The following is a 21254-nucleotide window of genomic DNA, read 5'->3' as shown; positions in this document are numbered from 1 at the left end:
AGCTGTCCGGGATGGGGTCCGTCGAGGGGGCGTGGCCTTGCGTGGTGCACCATTAGGCTCCGCCCCTGTCAATCGTAACCCATTTTAGCCAATCGCAGCAGGGGGCAGGGCCACGATGCCGCATTTAGCTCAGCCCCCCATCTTCAACAGCGGCGACTTCGGAAACTGGGATTTTTGCCTGCTCTCTCGGGAGCCCGGGAGAACTCCCAAAAATTCGGGAGTTTCACGGACATTCCGGGAGAGTAGGCAACTATGGTGTTAAGACCCTTGTCAACGATTATATAATTTCACAGAGCCAACTTATGGTGTCGCAGGTCAGTGGCCCAATTACTGAGTGAAGAATATAGGTTTGTCTACTATAGTACGAGTGGCCCCCATAGAGCTCCATTTACATTTGTCTACATTTTATTTAATTCAACTCAAAGCATGACCGAAAAAAATCATTTTGTCCAAATCTTTTTGCAAAGAAGGCATAGCAAGCTGGGAATTTAGTGCTTAAAATATATGTGTGTTTTCATCGGACATTGAAACAACTCTGTTATTAGATAATGAGATGGTTTGTACTACAACTTGCATTAAAATGCTGGTTAAAATTTTTAGCTTACTTAACCATGCAGAAATATCTTTTTTTTTTTAAAAAGGAGTAAATTTGCACCTTGGCATAACCATTTTGCATTAGAGGAGGAGGTAAATTTAAAATATGGAGACATATATTTATAATTGAGGTAGGGCATGTCATAGATCAACTTTAAATGTCAGTGTAAAAGTAAAGCATCAAGTATTTGTGTGCTACAGAAAAAAGCAGCCAGTTTTTCTTTAAATACAAAATAATAAAATAATATGCACCCCTTGCATTGCAACATGGTTTGTCCAGGAGCTAAGTTACTCCGTTTTTTGCTTTGAGTGCCTTAATGAATCAGGCCCAGAGTCTTCAAAAAAAAAAAAAAGACTTCCAGATGATCTGGGGACAAATAAAAGTGATTGGCTTTTTACCACGTGGTATGGTAAAACCACCATAATAGACAAATAGTGAGGACTTGTGGAATCCAGTATAATATAATACTATTTGAGCCAGTTTGACTCTGTTCGATACGCTGAAACTTTTGGTCAAAACAATCTCTAAAACATGGTTGGTAATTTGAAGATTTTAGCTTAAGGTTAAAAACACGATAAAATGTTGCTTTTTACACCCGTTTGAGCTTTAATATTTATGTTTTATAATATTTAGAATCTTTTTTTTTATTATTCAAATATGAAACATTACTGTGTTCGAAATTCAAATTCGCCATTCACATGGAAACAGCTAAACATATTTGGATATCACAGCACTACCTAGAGCTCAACTTGTCCAAAACATAACTTATCATCTTCCCTCCTGCTAGAGTCACCACCTCCCATCAAATCTCCCTCACCATCAATAACACCATAATTACTCAGTCCCCCAGCCCGCTGCCTTGGTGTCACATCTGCTTTATTACTCACATCTAGGACTAGATTTACTAAACTGCGGGTTTGAAAAAAGTGGAGATGTTGCCTATAGCAACCAATCAGATTCTAGTTATCATTTATTTAGTGCATTCTACAAAATGTCAGCTAGAATCTGGTTGTTATAGGCAACATCTCCACTTTTCAAACCAGCAGTTTAGTAAATATACCCCCTAGTCTCTGTCCCAGTCCTGTGGCCTCCATCTTCAAATTATTGTCAAAATAAGCCCTTTCTTATCCGAGATGCTACCAAAACTCTTAACCACTCCCTCATCATCTCCATTCACGACTACTACAACCTCTTCTTATCTGGCATTCCCTTTATCTATCACCACTTCAATTCATATTAAATGCCACAACAAGACTGATCTTCTTCTCTAGTCGTGTCACATTACTTTGTACATTCCCACATTGCCTTCCCGTGTCCTCCAGAATCCATTGAAATTACTCACCCTTACCTACAAAACCCTCCAGAACAACATTCCTTCATACATCTCAAATCTCATTTTGAAATACTCCATACTTCCCAACTCTCCCTGAATGTCAGGTAGACTCCCTGAAATAGGGGTGATCTCCCTCACTCCCTGAAGAGTCTGGCATTCTCCCTGATGCTGAGCCAGTACAAGACGTGGTTGGCTTCGCCATCTGTGGCATGATGACACAGCTCAGAAATTGTGTCCTATGTCCATGTATTGATGCCTATGGAGGTGGCCATTATCATGGAGACCAAGATTTAATCATAGACTGACAGGTAAGACAACATGACTTCAGTAATGGAGACAGAAATGTAAAAGACACGTCAGTCTCTAGAGATTCATTAGCTTCTTTTCTTTAATGCATAGTTGCCTACATTCCGGGAGACTCCCGCATTTCTGGGAGGCCAGGGCAAATATTGTGTTATCTTAGCCCCGCCCCCTGCTGTAATTGGCCAAAATTGTGATAATCGTTTAGGGGGCGGTGCCAAAATGATGCGATTCATCAAGCCTCGCCCCACATGCCCACCTCCCCTGGGATCTCCATGAAGCTAACGAGGAAAAGTTGGCAAGTATGAAATACTGGCTCTCTTGCTCTCTTACATCTACCTCTCACCTGCGTCTTGTCTCTGGTAACCATCTGGCCATTCTGCTTACATTACATCTTCCGCGCTGATACCCACTTATGGAAATCTCTACTACACTCGACCAGACTCTCCCGGTGGTAGTCATCATTACGATGACCAGAAAGCTGACAAGAGTTATAGCGACACTAAAATGCTGATCGCTACAATAGCGACATGTAGGAAATTCAGACTTACTGGAAAACTGACAGGCAACATTTCCGACAGCCCTGGTACAAACGCCAACAGGAGAAAATGCTGGTAGTGTGACTGCCGGCACTTAAAGCGGCAACAGTCACATTGGTGGCATTAAGGGGCAATGCGAGGACCCGCCGGCTCTATAATGTACAACACTTACTTAAAAACATTTTTTTTAAAAAGCGTGGCGGTGCTGGCCTATAGCTGAGATTAAAGAAACCTATTTAGCACAGAAAAACAGGTAGTTTGAATACTGCTGCCGTGTTGCCTATCCAAACCAAGATGGAATCTAGATTTATGGGCATAAAATAAAAGTTCTGTGTTTTTTTTTTACAATGCATAGGCTCTTAGGGACCGTTCATAGATGTATCGACTGTGGCAATGAATAATTTGTCTCTATGGATTTAGATCTTGGAATGAGCCCGCTGTATTCAAAACATCACTTAGATTTCAGAAGGAATTCCAGCCTTCTAGCTAAAAATCAATATGCTCTACTCTTTAGTAAATTACTTCATTTGAGAAAACAAGACCACGATTGCTCGCAGTGTTTTTTTGCACAAAATAAACACATAACATCCAAGTGATTAAAAAAACGATCGTGCAATTAATATAGTCATTTTCTTATCTATAGTTTATTTATTTTACATTTTACTATGCAAAATACAAGGCTGCAAAACTAGAAAAAATGTGACTTATAGTTCAGTACACAATACGATAAGACAAGCACAGGAGACAAGGTAATGAAGCACCCATTAAGTAGGAATTATCCCCATATTTTTGGAAATGGTTTAATATCTTTATATTAAAACATAAATAGAAGGGGAAGAGCAATACTTCTAAAAACATATTGGGCCTGATTCATTAAGACACGCAAAACAAAAGTAAATTGTGCTTTTTTAAATCGGGTATGTGCACGTCTGTATTCAAATAGGAGCGGATCTGAATATACGTCTGTTGATGAATACGGGTCTAGGTCCGCTCTGCTCTAAAAGGCAATAATAAACTGTAGGACACATCCAATACATAAGTGGAATATAAAGTCCCAAAAGAACACACAAAAAATAGTCATTTAATGTCACCTGTTAATAATAAAGTCTATATTCATTAATTACATTACATTAAAAAAAGTTTTTCCCCACCCCCCCATACAATACATTTATTAGGATGTTATTAATGTCGACTGTACATAACATTTTTACAGTTGCTGCTGATTGCAAACACATGTTGTAGCATGCATATACAGCCGTCATCACTATCACTCGGCACTTACACCCGACCTGTAGCCGGTGCAAGTGATACGGCAGAAAAACACGTACCATTGAATCAGACGCTGCTGCGTGCACTCAAGCTTATCACGCCCTTACTGTACATTGATTACATACATACGCCCAGTCCTCTCCCTGATCCACCCATGAAATCATAGGATTTAGTAAGGGTCCAAGATAAATTGGACGTTGCATTCACTAGCGTATAGTTCGGGCATGCGCAAAGCGACTTTACGCGAAATACGACACATATCGGCATTTATGTTACTGAATGAATCGGACCCATTGTATGTATAGAGCACCAGGTACAGATAACAGATTTTATTTGAATTATAATAAGTTACCTACATTACATCAGTTTTTCATATCAACATAATAACAGCATAAAATAGAATTGTGGATGAAAAATGTTGTCTTAAAATAATAATAAATTGTTTGCAGAAACATACAGATAGAAAGAAGGTTTAATACTGCATTTAGGCTGGGAGATGCATACTGTAGTGAGTATAACTACCCTACTAGCGTTTAATTGACGTGTACAATGAGGACCTTTAGAGAATACTTGTCCACTCTCCCGAAATGTCCTTAAGACTCTCGAATTCCAGGTAGGTCTTCGGTACTGGCGAGAGAGCAGGCCATTCTCCCGCATATTGCCCACTTCCCAGTGATGGGAGCATCCATGACGCGATTCGTGGTGAATCACGCAATTTTGGCTCCGCCCCCAGCGTCACAATATTGCTTTTATGTCATTGCATTGGGACTAAAATGTCACGATTCGCTGCACTTCGGCCCCTTCTATCCTCACATTTCACCTCCGCTCAGGGATCTCCCGGAGGGAAAGAGTAAAAAGTTGGTAAGTATGAGTTAGAGTTGTCGGTCAATATATATTTACACACCAAAATGCTTCCTTATCTGAATTTGCGCGTATATTTACGGCCCCTTGCGCCTGAAGAGGGCAGTTGAGTGCTTATATAAGCGTACACGTCACTTGGAGAGGTGACCTAATGAGACTCGGGGGTAGATTTATCAAACATTCTATAGCGGAATGTGCTGGATAAATGATAGCTAGAATCTGATTGGTTGCTATGGGCGACACCTCCACCTTGCCTCTTTAGAGGATTTGCTAAATCTACCCCTTGGACAGGTCTACAGGTACGCTTCTCAGAAGGCATATGTTTTGCGGTTACTGGAGACTTAATGTAAAGATACATAATGATGACAAATGCAGCATGCTCTATCCGCTTGTGATTGGCTGTTTGTGTATTGACCCCACCAGCGTTAGTACTTCATTAACGACGTAGCTATATTATATGAAGTCTCAGGAAAGAAGATTCCCATTTAACGGTTGTGGTGGTGTTTGTATTTCATTACAAATTATGTAGAAAATATGCAAATTTTGCATTTTTTAATTACATTACAAAGACACTATTCTTTCATGTGTGTATATGATACTTCATTACATTATTATATTGTGAACACATAGCGTAATGTAACCTTAATATTTACTGCTAAGACTGTCAACCTGCATCTCTAAGCTATTATGGGGCGTAAGCAGGGGAGGGATGGCAAATTTTAGCCCAGGGGGGCAAGACTTGACTCAGCAGCTCATTAGGAACATTTGAAAGGGAAAAAAATGCAGGTGGCCCAGTGACCTAGCCCAAAGTAGCCCATTATGGGACCATCCTGGGGGGCAGATGCCCCCTTACCCCCCGGACCAGCCTGCCCCTGGGTGTAGGTATACCCATTTGTATGCCTGGTGCAGAAATGCTGAGTTGGATGTACCCTTCTAACCCTCCCCCCATCCCCCACCAAACATAATGGTAAAATGTTTAAACACTATTGCAAGGGATTAATATAAAGTAGCAAAAATGCCTTTTAGGTCAAACTAAACCTTTGCAACAACAATTGCAATACACCCAACTTTTTTCCCAGATTGTCCGGGCGCATCTTAAATAATGATTTACCCACTAACCATTTTTGTAAAGATACTTGGTTCCTCATTGTGCAACATGATTTTAAATAACACACCCTTAATCCCCTAGTATCTTTATTGCCAATCAATGGCCCCTTCCTGGTTTAATAATTAGCATTATTGTTGCTATCATGCTGATCATTGTACACCTTTGTTAAGATGGATAACAATAGTAACATCATTTGCATGATTGAAATCAGCTGAGTTATCGCAAATTTAGAAATACATTTTTTTTGGACAGACATTTGCGGTGAAGCAAAGCTGGGGTTACCCTTGTCTTTAATATCAATGAGTAATTGTTACATTATGCTATGATTATAAAGGTATAGCTCAGTCGTTGGTAAACTGAGTATTTCTTCCATATCAAGAGAACTGGTAATTCTAATATTTTTTTTCCTCTTTATTTTCAATAGGTATTAAAGTACAATTTAGAACGAAGGAAGCCGAGGGGTTGATTCTGTGTGCTGTGTCAGCTGGAATGACAGAAGAATACTTTGCACTACAAATAAGGAAGGGACGTCCTTACTTCCTTTTTCATCCACAGGTAGAGTAATGAGCAAACTGGTGAAAAAGATCTCTATCAACGATCCCAAAGGCATCTTGTGCATTTAATGGTTTAAGATGATGAGGCATTCGCTGTTTCCATTTTTCCTATTGATCCAGGTTAATGGGTTCTTTAAAACCTTTGAAGATTGAAGTTCTTTGGGAAAGAACTATTGAAACACCTGAGGCTTTTTCCAATTTAATTAGTTATCTATTTACTACTACATCACATTTTATGGATAACACCAACACGTGTAAAAATATGTTGACCTTGCTAATATCTCTGCATTTGTATGTGCTTCACTGTTGTCCGGTCTATTTTTTTTCCCTTAGATTTCATTTAGTCTGTAAACATTATAAACAACATTATGTATCAAAGCAATAACTGGGCAAATCTTTCTGTATATATAAATCTCCCATACTTGCCAAGGGAAAAATCAATTAAAAAACTTTATTAGCAGCTGCTTAGCGCACCCATTGGACGTTGGTTTATTTGCCCGCAAGGGCACAATTTTTTGCATTTGTAGGAAAGGTTCAGAGGTCAATTCCGGCTTGCAGTAGGGTGACTGGAGAATACATTTAAAATGGTTAATATAGGGAACACAAGGGCAAAATAATTATGTGCATATTTTTGAGCTTCTTACAGTTGAGGTTTAGTATAAATGTGTAAGTCATAGGTATGGGCAGAATAGAAAGTGGCTATGTTCACATTAGCATGAATAAGGGCAGAATAGAGGTGCCAGGAATAACAAGTCTCAAAAGAGTCCCTACTTTATAGCCATATATCTATTTTACAAGGTAGCCTGTAATCTATATGAGGGCATGGTTCATGTATTCATATATACCATACTGTATAGTGTATACTGTACTGAACACTTAATACATGATAAATATATATAAAATAAGTGATGTGGCACGAGGGGGGGTCAATTAATTCTATTTCCCCTGCCGGCCCCGACATGTAAGCGGTGGTAATTGTTTTCACGGTTACCACCATTCCGACACCGAGGAGTACTACACTAGGGGGCATATTTAATAAAGCACGATAGTGCTTTTAACGGGTAATTAGGGTCCCACAGTGTCCTCCGCAAATTTATTAAGGGGGCATGATATCTGCTGCTTTGCACTCCTCTTTGTTTTTGGGAGCAGGCACCATTCAACAGAATGGTGACTGCTCCTGGCCGCAATCTAACAAGTCCCGGAAAAACATTTTTTTCGGGAACTTGTCATGTTAATGTACGCCAGCTGCAGCTGGCGTACATCATCCGAATTGAGGAAATCTAATGCTGTCAGCTCTGCTCCGGAGAGCAGAGCTGGACAGCGCATGTGTGGAGGGATCACATGATCCCTCCCTGTCACTCAGCGCTCTCTCTCTGCAACTATCGTTGCAGAGACAGAGAGGGGATCTGTGTGCGCATGTCCAGTTCTTGGAACTGGACATGCGCAATTGAAGAGTAAGGAGAAGACTCCGAAGAGGGGGGTAAGTATGTTTTTTTTATCACTGAAACAGCAGTTTTTCGGAACCGCTGTTTCTCTGCACGGCTGTACATAAATGTGAGAAGTAGTTCAATCCTTATCATTGCGATAAGGATTGAAAACTACTTTTCACTTTATGTGAATAATGATAAATGTGCCCCTTAAATTCCAAATGTGGGGAAAAACGATTGTAAAATAAGCCGACTTACCTCCAAACCGACGCTGTAGATCTCCCATCGCAGCAGGATGCTGACTCAAAGCTATTCCGACTAGTCTGGTGTCCGTCAGTAGATTTTAGCATCATCGCGACCTGTATCACGTTTAATTTAATTTCAAGCGGCAATGTCAGAACCCCGCAGGTTAAGTGTTTAAACACTTAACACGACATTGCCGCTTTAAATTTAAAGTGATACAGGTCGCGATGACGGGAAAATCTACTGACGGACACCAGACTAGTCGGAATAGCTTCGAGTCAGCATCCTGCTGCGATGGGAGATCCACAGCGTCGGTTTGGAGGTAAGTCAGCTTATATTAAAATAGTTTTTTTCCCACATTCGAAATTTAAGTGTAGTACTCCTCATGCTCGGAATTTTCCGCACCGTTAAACCCCATGCAAGGTGGTGAGCGTATGTGTAGTGAAACCTGAATGGGGCTTCAGTGTGCAGAACGGCGACCTGCATAGCGGGTGAACCCCTCCTTCGCCTCCGGAGGCCCCATAGCTATAATGCCCCTGCACCTAGTAACATTTGTCAATGCAATATTATGCAATTGCCCTTTAGTTTGTTGCAGAAATCATGAATCCTGGCTTTGTAGCCAACTCATGCATGTGCTTCATGACGGAGACTAGCCAGGGGGATGGGAATGGTAATTCTTACTGCTCTTGGCCAGTATTGTAATTTTTTTTAGAAATGCAGCTCATTTTTTAATGCCAAGTCCAAATGTGGATCCACTAGGTCACTACCAAGTGGTGCTGGCTAAGCTCAGAACATCGAGTCTAATGGGATCCCCATTCTTCACCAACACCTCCACTTTTCCATTTTAGAATGTTTAGTAAATCCACCCCCCAGGCGTTTAACAATTATAGAAGAATCAGCAGCAGGAGAAAAAGCGTATTGTGACTAAACTCGACACAAGGTACATAAAACCTCTTCCGTCTTCTGGATACACTGAAATATGTGTTGCTTAAAAATGTGATTCATTCTTTTGGTCTGACAATTGGAATGAGGGTGGTAGGCTGAAAACTACAACCCAGGTGACAAAGGCAGGTAAATCAGTGATAAAGATCCATAGCGATATAAATCTAAGGTTGTTAGAAATGGGCAGTAGAATGATGAGACTTTATTGTACACACATCAAACAGGCATAATTTAATGGGGTTCCATATTCCTGCGGACCTGGACCACTAGAAGTTGCTGGAAACATTTCAAAGTATCATCAACAGGGACAAACACAGGATTTGTAGAGGGGGGTTTCCACACCACGCCGCCAGTGGCCGTGACCAGCATGCATGGGGGCGTGGCTATAATTTTAGACAGTGCTAGGCTGCTCTCCAACTCTTCCTATCCCCAACATATACACAGGCAATGCTGCGTGCACTACTGTTATGTGCACGCAGCTCTCCCTTTTCAAGCAGAGCCATGTGAAGCGGGGGCAAGGGTCCAGCCACCTCAATTATACAGTGTCCCAGGATCGGAGGGGGGTTTCCAGGCACTAGGGAACCCCTCCCTGGTTTGACTATGATCAATACATAAATTGTTATGGACTGTGTTTTTTTGACTATCCTCCATAATTTACAAATCAGATCATGCTTGGGATTTCAGTTGTTTAAGGACACTACACCCCCTACATCTACATTTTTATTAACCCTCTACATCTACATGCGCGAATTATTGATTAGATTCCCAGTCCCTGCTGCTGCTGAAAAGCATTCCCATAATATAATGTTACACCCGCAGTACTTCACAGTGAGGATGATGTCTCCTGGCTGTTGTGTACAGTGTATGTGTTATACATACAACTCAGGACAAAAAGCTCTACTGTAGTGCACCCACAACACTTTCTGCCACTTGTTTCCAGGATCTTCTAGATCTTCTAGATAGTGTTTTGCAAACTTTTTGTGGGCAGGGATATTTTTTACAGCCTTCGGGGGCTTTCCTTGTGACCACCCAAAAATGCCCATTTTGTGGAATATTTGTTGCCCATGTTCATGATATTCCACCTTAGCCATTGACTTTGGTAGGTTGTTCACAGTTGAACTTGCAGAAACATCTCTGACAGGTGATCCAGTAATCTCTTACACGGATGGATACAACAAACACATCGTGGGGCTCATGTAGTCATGTAGAGTTGGACACAGATAGCGTTTTCGGCATACAATACCCTTTTTTTACTTCTGCGAATCCCCACAAAGCACTAGTTACCATATGTTGACTGAGTTGCATCTCGCTGCTTGGTTACGTCTGCGTTTTAGACGGAAATTGCATCCAATTCTACTTGAGCCACTTTGTGACTTTGATGTTATATATCGAAAGAACAAGGGGTATGAATAATTTTGTTAACATTCAATCATTTTTGTTTTTCATTTTTAGTAATTTGGGCACAGGATTTGAAGTATTACCTTTGATATTGACTCAATACTTTGGGGATCAGTGCCAAAATTTCATCCCAAATTCATGACAGCAACAAAATTGTGTTGGAGGCTGAATACTTTCATGATCCCTAACAGGACCTTCTTCAGATGTTACACGGGAATGGACAGGGCCGTCTTTCCCATTGGGCACGATGGGCAGGTGCCCGGGGGCTCAGGGGGAAAGGGGGCCCTGGCAGGTCTGCTGCTGTAAAAAAATCCTGTAAAGAAGAAAAAAAAAACTTACCTTTTGCGGTCACCTTCAGGTCAGGTGACGATCCGGCTCACTCCCTGGTCCTCTCTTCCGTGATGCGCTCGCAGTGATTACGTCATCACGCCAGACATTCACTGCGAGCACAGCATGGAGGAGCGCAGCGAAGAGGATTCAACTTGTCGCGATTTAAAGGTAAGTAAAGAGGGGGATTTAGAAAAAAAAAAAAATGACTTTACTTTTATAGTTGAAATTGTATGGATCGTTTAAGTTGGATATATATATATATATATATATATATATATATATATATATATATATATAAATCCTTTTTTTTTTTTTTTACGTATATATTTATATATAGGGGCCCCAGTGTACTGCTGTGCCCGGGGGCCCATACTGTTGTTAAGATGGCCCTGGGATTCTATTGTATTCTATTTCAAGGTTTTACGCTGTGTTCAGTTAATATGTGTCTCTGGATAACATCCAATATATACTCCGTTTTCTTTTCCAAACACTCCTTAGATACAAGAGATACTTAGATACATTCCCTAGATTAATTATTTTATTTGCTAATCAATAGAAGTGGATTCTTTTTTCTTAAATTCTTTTTCTTTATCGTTGTAGAAGTGCTACTATCTCTTAACTGGTTAACTATTAATACTCTGATCGATTATTTTACATCTAAACAAAGCCACTCCGTAGCCCACAGCCAGTGTGACCACTTCCCTGTTATCGGGATTATAGCGGTGCTCATCAATGTATCTGCCACTTATCTCACATTTCCAGAACATTATGGCCCATGGGTTAAAAGCTGACAAATAAATACACAATGTTCCTTTCTGCCTTCTTTTAACATGTGGAGAAGGAATAAGCCTGTGCTCCGTATATCCGTATTATATATGGTATTATTATTATTATTATTATTACTATCATCATTATTTATTTGTTAGGCGCCACAAGGTATCCGCAGCGCCGCACACAGTACTAACAGTAGACTATACAGGGTGAAACCATACAGAACAATGAACAAAAAGCACCAATACTTCAGAAACTCCGGCCAGTCATATGCAGTAAAGATGGAGCGGAAGAACAGGTATGGAGACAGGAGGGGAGGGGGCCCTGCTCATACGAGCTTACATCCTAAGGGAGGGTAAACAGACCAGGCACAAGAGGAGCTGCATGGCAATCAGCTGCATGGCAATATAAATGTCCATATATGTATACAAAAAGACAGTTGTTGTCAGTGCTTATCCTTAACACTGCATATCTGTGCGTATCTAGCAAAATTAAGTATTGGTTCATACTTTGATCAAAACATTTAAGCCTGCATCCCGGCATCAAGGTCACCTCATTGTATACAGGTTCTTTTGGAATGTACAAAATCTGGAATCTGTTTGATATTTTGTGACCAAAGAAAAAATTGAAGGGTGAACAGACATGTATGAACATAAAAGTATAGTGCACATGAAAAAGTTGTAACCGTATGAAAACTGAAACATAGTACTCCCGTCATGTTTCCTATAACATCTTCATTATAGGAGATGGTTATCATTTTCTACAGCTCTTCATTAGTTTTTAAACTCATTGTGCAACTATTTCTACAAATTTGTACACATTTCTCAAATTCTTTAAAATACGAAGTGCTTTCACTTGCGGTAATAAGGCTTCATTTTGCTGCGCGAGAATTTTGAGATGAAGGGGTGAAGGTGTGGAAGGGGTATTTCTTAATGTAGATAATAACTCTTTTTTTTTTTTAAACGGGTAACAAGCCCCAGAGATACACATCTTGGACTAGTTTACACTATAGCAAGAAGACCATGAGTGGTTTCTCCCTTTCCATAGTGCAAGCAAGTCTTAAGCTGATCATGGTCAGTGCCACTATAGGGACTGGGAGCTCAAAAAAGCTTTTTCCTCGCTCTGGAGCTCATTTGCAAAGTGCACACAATGTGCGCTGCGAAGCACTTTGGTTTTCCATTGGTGCACATCACGGGTTAGCCCAGCACAAATCCATGTACACGTCTCTACAAAGTAACAGTGCATCTCATTCGGAACTTATTATTTTTCCATATTATTATTATTATATTACCCACATATGTATATAGATAGATATTTGTGTATTTTACATTCATTAGTTCTCTTTTAAGAACGGAAATGCTGAATATGCTTCTGAATAACAGATCGTCTAATAATCAAACAATGTTTCAATATCATTTGGCTGCACTTGGTTCAGTTTAGTTGAATGGTACAAACTGGTGCTAAACTTCTACTTAGTAACTGTTTCACTGCATGTTGGACCCCAGGGGGTAAATGTATCAAGCTGAGAGTTTTCCGGCGGGTTTGAAAAGTGGAGATGTTGCCTATAGCAACCAATCAGATTCTAGCTATCATTTTGCAGAATGTACTAAATAAATGATAGCTAGAATCTGATTTTCAAACCCGCCGGAAACTCTCAGCTTGATATATTTACCCTCTGGTCTTTTACTAAGAATGACATCATAGTATATGCTATTCTTTTACGTGTCTACCGCCCTGTACTGATTGTCATAACCTGTTTTGTCTTGCTTCGATTGTTTGTGGCGTGCAAAGGAGGCGGAAATATTGTGTTCAAAACCTAATGCTCATTGTGAGATTATCAGAAGACATCTGACCACATGTGGATGTGAAGCTCTTTGTTGTCACCAATTGGATAGATCAGTGATCAGCAGCAAATGGCCCTAGAGCTGCATGCGGGCCTCAATGCCTTTACCTGTGGCCCCCAGCTCCTTCCTGCTTATCAAATTTGTTTGTTACAGCTTGTAACACTTGTTTAAAACGCATATAAAAGATATTTTTTCACAGATAGGTGACTCTTTCTTTGATTAATTTTTTTTTAAACTTATTATTGAGAGCAATGGTGATGTGCGGCCCTTTTGAAAGTTAGATGACCACCCATGCCAGCCCTGAAGTCTATCAGGGTGCCCATTTCAAGAATATATACTATTACACAGATGTGCCTACTTTGTACTTTGCAAGCAACGCTCCTCCGCCAACACCACCATTTTGCAACACAAGCCTATTCTTATGGTGGAATCTAGGTACATTTGTGGAAATTGAAGAGCATGGGAAGACTTAAGCTGATTTTGTGCTCCCCCTCGGCTTTTTTCCCCATCATAAATAACCTCCTTTGATGCCAACGTTGTCGGCACAATATTTTATAGACCTATCTTTACATGATGGGACATTTCATTCCCAAAGTAAATTCTACACATCCCGGGCCTGATTCACCTGGGCAAAACCATGTTGCATTGGAGGGGGAGGTAAATTAAAATATGGCAACAGATTTATAGTTGGGGTAGAGCAGGTCCTAGATCAACTTTACATTTCAGTGTACAATTAAAGGTATCAACTATTTGTGTGCTACATGAAAAAACAGCCAGTATTTATCTTATGTGCAAAATTATAAACTAATTTGCACCCCTTGCACTGTAACATGGTTTTGTCCAGGAGAAAACTTACTTATTTTTTTGCTTTGCTTTCTTTAATGATTCAAGCCCACTGAGTGCAACCTGCACTTGTTTTAAATTGCACGGAATTCGGGTATACCACGCCCGAATTTAACAAGGAATGGATCTGAAGATACGTGCGCTAATGAATTCAGATGTAGGTCTGCTCAGCTCTACTGCACAAGACACTGCAGGTTATGTACAATACCTATGTGGAATATAAATTTGCATAAGAATGCACATGAAAAAAATTCAAATAATATAGGCATTAATAATAAAACAGTTAAAAAACAAAAGTGGTTTTTTCATATATTTTTTCTTCCCATGAAATACATTTATTAGGATGCTCTTAATATCTACTGAACATAAAATATATTTTTACAGTTGTTCCTGATTGCAAACACATTTTAGAATACATACACGACCAGCCTTGGACTGGCCTGCCAGCCAGCCGGGCTATACACCGGTAGGCCCATGCACGATTAAGCCCCGCCCCCTCCGCTATTGGGGCGGAGCTTACCAGAGGTCAGATATCATCAGATGATCTCTTCAGTAGTACAGCCTTATACCCAATGAAGACGCTCTTAATTTTAGATTTTAGGGGCCCCCTCCCAAAGCCTTAATCCAGCTCTGGGCAGCGGGGCCATTTCCGTCACAAACTCACTACTGCGCAGGTGTAGAGAGCCGTGTCTGGGCTCTCTGCATCTGCGCGTTAGTGTGTTTTTCACTTCAGCAGGGGAGGAGGAGTGTGCCGTCTTCCTGGTATCACGGCCGCCCAGAGGAGCAGGATGCCGGAGCTTTCCACACAGGTATGTGAGTGCCCTCCCAAGCCAGCCAGCCTGTCATTTTTGGAATCAATACGGATGGAATCAATACGCATACTGCAGACCCCATCTAAATGGCACCTTATTATGAATATATATATATATATATATATATATATATATATTTACCAGGTGTCCTTGTTCTTTACGTTGTAAGTTGCCCTCCATGGGCTGACCACACCCCCTTGACTGGCCACACCCACTCTTACAGTTGGCCACACCCCAATATAGTGGGCCCCTATCACTACATTCCCCCGGTGGGCCCTTCATGCCCCAGTCCGACACTGTACACGACTGTCGTCACTAGTAATCAGGACTTAGACTAGCCCTAAAGCTGGAGCAAGAGATACAGCAGAAAATCAGGGACCTTTGAGATGGCCAAAGCTTGCACTGTACGAAGCTGTGTGTGCTCGAGTTTGGCACGCCCTTACTGTACATTGACTGTGAACGAACACCTCTTCCCTGCCCCGTTTCCTCCCTGAAATTGTAAGTTGTAGTAACTGTCCTTTGCGTACAAAGATGAACTGAACGTTGCTGCATTTAGTTGTGTCTGCTCCGGTTCCAGGCATGCACCAATCAGATTTGCGGATTATACACACAAAACCGGCATTTATATCCTTAACGAATCAGGCCCCCCGTATTCATCACAAGTGACTGATAACCGATTGAGCATGAGCAATGCCCATAAGATAACGCTTGATGTCTTGACAAGTGAATCGTAGGCTTGGCCATCAAATGGGGAGTGAGAAATCTTTTTCATGTATTTAATACAGTATTTAGAATGCTGCATCATTTGTAACAATTGTAACGCTAACTAAGGACACTTTGATGAGACAGCATTTAATAAAATGCTCATTAATTTCATCATTAGCGAGGGTATGCCAAGAAGTAAGCCAGTTTCTTATGTCACGCCCAATTAGCATCTCATGCTCGTAATCCCATTAGTATTGTTGAATTCACTAATGGAGAAACTAATGGGCATAATACCAGGGCACATTAATTGGGCATGACACCAGTTCTGGTTTTAATTATTAAACTACAATAATGAAATGCATGTTTGTGAAATATTAAATGTTTATAAAGGGTGAAGAGATGGAAAAGTGTTTTGGAAAAGATGCAATTTAGCCTGAATATGTTCGGTTTCAATTTCAGAGCTACCGACTCGTAAAGTTATCTTGTGAGTTTAAAGTTTTACTACTTGAGTTATGTGAGTAAGGCTCCTCACCGGACTGCATAATAGTGTCCTTAATTACAGTATCATTTTCTTCATGGTTTCCCAAACTGATTTAAATTAGACTAACTTTATTTAGACTGGACATAAGATTGTGAATCAAAACCTCCGTCCTGGCTTCAACATTTTCTTCAAAATCCCACTTTATTCTCACGCAAAATGGTATGAAGTACAACCACATCTACAATATTTCCTCAATTCTTCCCTTTGGTGTAAGTTGTTGGCAGAATATTGTGAGCATGGTGGCTTAGTGGTTAGCACTTCTGCCTCACAGCACTGGGGTCATGAGTTCAACATCCCAACCATGGCCTAATCTGTCAGGAGTTTGTATGTTCTCCCTGTGTTTGCGTGGGTTTCCTCCGGGTGCTCCGGTTTCCTCCCAAACTCCAAAAACATACTGGTAGGTTAATTGGCTGCTAACAAATTGACCCTAGTGTGTGTATATTAGGGAACTAAGACTGTAAGCCCCAATGGGGCAGGGACTGATGTGAGTAAGTTCTCTGTACAGCGCTGCGGAATTAGTGGCTCTAAATAAATAAATGATGATGATGAGGATCGTGTTGATTTTTTTTCCTGTTGAGTAGTGGGCAGTTTATAACATTTGTGAATGTTATTAGTATCTTTTTTGGATATAAGGGAACATGTATTTTTAGTTTAGTGGCCGTTTAATGCATTGGGCCTGGGACTACGACTCAAAAATGCCCGTATTATAGTCTCTCAAGGCACAGAATTTACTGACATTGGGGATGAAGTTGAGTGAAACTCACGCCAGCATATCATAGCATCGCATATCTTGTGCAAAATCGCTCTACGCGTGCCTAGAAAATGGGTGATTCTGGTACTTCGGTCTGATACAGGGGTGGGAAGGGGTGCGCAAACGCAGGGGGAGTGCATTAATGGCGTGTTAGGAGGTACGGGTTTGACACCTGCTTTAGGACAGGTTCAAATACAGGCTGATGATGATGATGACTTATTGTAAACCAGGCACATAGATGAATACGACTACGCAATATGCGCAGAAACATGCTCGCGTTCCGTGCTCCCATTTTGACTCCAATGCAACACCAGCCCCATTGTGTCGAACACTTCAGCCAGTTACAGAGCAGATTAATGCTCTATTTGAAATTATTATACACTAATTTTGATCCTGTAAACTGTATTAGAGCCAATCACACAGCTAAATAATAATATACATGAAATGAGATGTGTTTCTACTTAGCTTAATGTGTACATAATGATGTCCATTTATTTACTGAACTATGTTTATATCAAAGGAGAACAGGCTACTAGTGAATCATTCTATCAGGGTCAGTGTAAGGATATAATTTACTTGAGTATTTATATATATTTATTGCATGTTTGTATATATATTATATATATTACATTAAGGTGCCTTTAAATGGAATTGTCATTTCTTTATAAGGATTCCGCAGCTGCTGTAACTCCCACAAATGACGGCGGTAAACATTACAATGACAACAATTGGCATCAGATCGTCATTACAAGAAACCAAGCCATAGGAAATATAACTGTGGATGGAAAATATTCAGGTAAAATGATCGCTTTTAGATATATTCAGGACATTTCTGAAAATTGGTGCACAGGAAAAAGTTGTTGTAACCTATAGAAGCCAAAGTCATGCCCCTGTTTCTGAAAAATCTGCACTGTCCCATGTAAAGCAAGATTGCTGTGGCGGTATTATTATTATTATTATTAGTAGTTGTATTTATTTATAGGGCGCCACTAGGTATCCGTAGCGCCGTACACGGACAGACAGAAACACGGTACAGGGTGAGACAGCACGGAACAGTTAACAAAAAGCACAGTAACTCGGAAGCTCAAAGTACAGCTAGATGAAAGGTGAGAGCCCCCGGGGGTAGAGAGAGGGGTAGAAGGACCTCACGGAAGAGACAAGGAGCCGGAGAGCAGAGTTAAGGTGGTGGAGAACAGGAGGAGAGGAGGCCCTGCTCGAAGGAGCGTACAATCTAAGGGTAAACACATTACCCCATGGATGTCATCCATATTCCACACTGTTTCTCCCCCCCATGAAGACCTTATTAATAGGTCCGAAGTCTATATAAAGTCAGCATGAAAATAAGGTGTATGTGTGGGGAGAGGGGAGGGGGGGGGGGAAGAAATTTAAACAGTATTTTTCATTCATGAAACAAACCTAAGGTTTTAAAGAGTGTTTTATTTGGCACAGTTTACAATTGTGGAATGAAAAATCAGCATGCAGCATTTTTCTGCCCGCTGCACTGCAGATTTAGAGAACAGAACTAATAGAACCAAGACTCAATCTTTGGGGAGAAATATTGCTTTTTGTATAATTTTTTTTTAAAATGACTGTTGTAAGGTTTTATATTTGTTGCACATTGATTTTTTTCCCCCCTACTTTAGTATAATCATTACATCTGTACAGTATAGAATCCTGCAAATGCAGCATATATATTTCAATGTGATCTAATTGAGATGAAAATGTTCCAAATTATCCTTTCCTAATCTATGAAATGTAATCTTATATTTACAATCGAAATGGATTGCATGACTCCTGTACGAGCAACATTTCTGTACAATTTTGCCAACATTGAGGCGTTCATATGTATCACTTGCAATTAATATTGTCCTATGCAATCGCTGCCATTTCAAAGCACAAAGGTTTTATTTGCAAAGTATTACAAGACAAAATTTGGTATGCATACGCATGCGCTGGTTGGCATTAACATCAAACTTATTTTAGAACGCTCTGGTTTCCAAAGCCAGAGGTGGGCTTCATCCCCACTCACCATGGAGCAGATAACACAAGACGAGCAATCTATCTATCTGGTTGTGTCTCTTGATGCGGAAAATGCTTTGGGCAGGGTCTCCTGGCCCTTTTATGAGAGCTACCCTTAAAGCGATGGGATTTAAAGGTCAATTTTTATATGGGCTAGCTTCCTTATATTACAACCTCTCGGCCACTGTGTGGGCTAACGGCGCCATTTCGTCTCCATTTCAAATTCCGAACAGCACTCGACAAGGCTGCCCACTCTCCCCTTTGCTGTTCGTTCTAACGATGGAGCCACTGGCAGTAACCCGACGATCGCGGGGATCCAGGCGGGCAGGACTGACTATAAGATATCTATGTATGCAGACGATATCCTACTTACAAAGACCAACCCCCTCACTTCCCTCCCCTCCCTACAGAGTGAACTTAGTGAATACTGTGCTATATCTAATTTTAAAATCAATATGGTCCAATCCAAAATCCTCCCTCTTAACTTACCTTCCCGCCTCCTGGACTCTCAGAAACATCAATCAAATTTCAGATGGCAGCTAGAAAAGCTCAAGTACCTGGGAATCTACTTGACAGATCAATATAGTCAATTATATGCTGCTGACTTTCCCCGACTGTTCAACTTTCTTAAACGAGACCTAGAGACATGGGGTAGCTCATTCATCTCTTGGCTGGGCCACATAACAGAGGTAAAAATGGATTTACTGCCACAGATTCATTATTTGTTTCAGATACTTCCTATCCGAGTGCCGTCACTCGCACTTATGACCCTTCAGAAACAAATTGCCTGTTTTGTCTGGGCAGGCAAACGACCCTGAGTACAAGCCCGTTCCCTTCATCCCCAAACCTCAGAGGGAGGGCTGAGTCTTCCAAATATCTCTAAATATCACATTGCTACACGTCTGACCCAACTAGTCCTATTTCACTCCCCATCTGACACGAGGTTATGGGTTGACATAGAAGCTAATCTTATGCAACTGCTGTCATCCTGCACCCTCTTATGGATATCGATCAAGCACCGTCCACCACTCTCCCTGCTCCCACCCACTACTCGCTTCTCACTCCAGACATTGGATTATAGTACCCGGGCATTCCACTTGGTAGCAAATCCCAAAATCATGTTCCCACTATGGAATAACTCAGCCTTCTTCCCTGGGCAACAGCAATCTTTTTTCTAGCACTGGTTCGGTCGTGGGCTTTGGTTCCTAACAGACATAGGTACTATGCGAATTTTCCCTGAATTTGCAGGCCTATAACGGCTATATGATATTCCTCATAAGCGCTTCTATCAGTATCTCCAACTGAGACGTTTATATCATTCAATACCAGCATTTAAAACTTTTTACCATCTCACTTCTTAAGAATCTTTTTGTAATAGTAAATACCTCCCTACTGGCTTAATCTCTACATTTTATAGTTTTATTTTGGCATATTGTCAACCTGTCAAACTACGAACTAAAGTGGTAGGAAGATCTTGGTGTTGGAAATGGATGAGTGGTCCAAGATCAGGACACAAATCGCATCATCTGTGTACGGACCAAAGAGAATACATATAAACTACTTTACAGATGGTACCCACCCTAAAAGCCATATACCCTGATTCTTCCAGTCCTTGCTGGAGATCATGTGGAAATGAGGGCTCGTTCTATCATATATGGTGGTCATGCCCCAAGGTGGTCAGATTCTGGCAAAAAGTTCATAATCTAATTCTTAGTCAATTTGCTACAAATATCCCCCCTGTCCTTCCTATTCTCTCCTACGCAGACCTGTACCGGACAAACACACAATAGCACTTGTGAGCCATATGCTTAATGCTGCCAAATGCGCGGTAGCAGCAAGCTGGAAACAACATGAACCCCCTATGTTGCCTGAAGTGATTAATAGAATCTGGCAGACTTAAGGTTGTGAGCACATTACGAGCATAATTAATGATTGGTCCAACAAATTCCGAAATATCTGGCAACCCTGGCTTGATACTTACGGAGTAGACCAACCAAGAACTTCTTAAAATAGAAACTAACGCTATGGATTTAGCTTCAAATCACATACCTAACAATCACCATGGTGCC

At 40.8% G+C, this 21254-nt stretch overlaps 1 protein-coding gene across 1 annotated transcript in view; it reads left to right on the top strand.

Annotated features, from left to right (window-relative positions):
• USH2A (usherin) overlaps positions 1–21254 on the top strand; it is a 558840-nt gene that overhangs the window by 208614 nt on the left and 328972 nt on the right. The window contains exons 22-23 of the mRNA XM_075204257.1: positions 6430–6560; positions 17836–17962. Of these exons, the coding sequence (XP_075060358.1) occupies positions 6430–6560; positions 17836–17962 (258 nt within the window). The remainder of the gene's footprint in view (positions 1–6429; positions 6561–17835; positions 17963–21254) is intronic.

The sequence above is a fragment of the Mixophyes fleayi genome, chromosome 3, assembly GCF_038048845.1.
Source record: "Mixophyes fleayi isolate aMixFle1 chromosome 3, aMixFle1.hap1, whole genome shotgun sequence".
Lineage (NCBI taxonomy): Eukaryota > Metazoa > Chordata > Amphibia > Anura > Limnodynastidae > Mixophyes > Mixophyes fleayi.
This window is presented reverse-complemented; position numbering and strand designations above follow the sequence as displayed.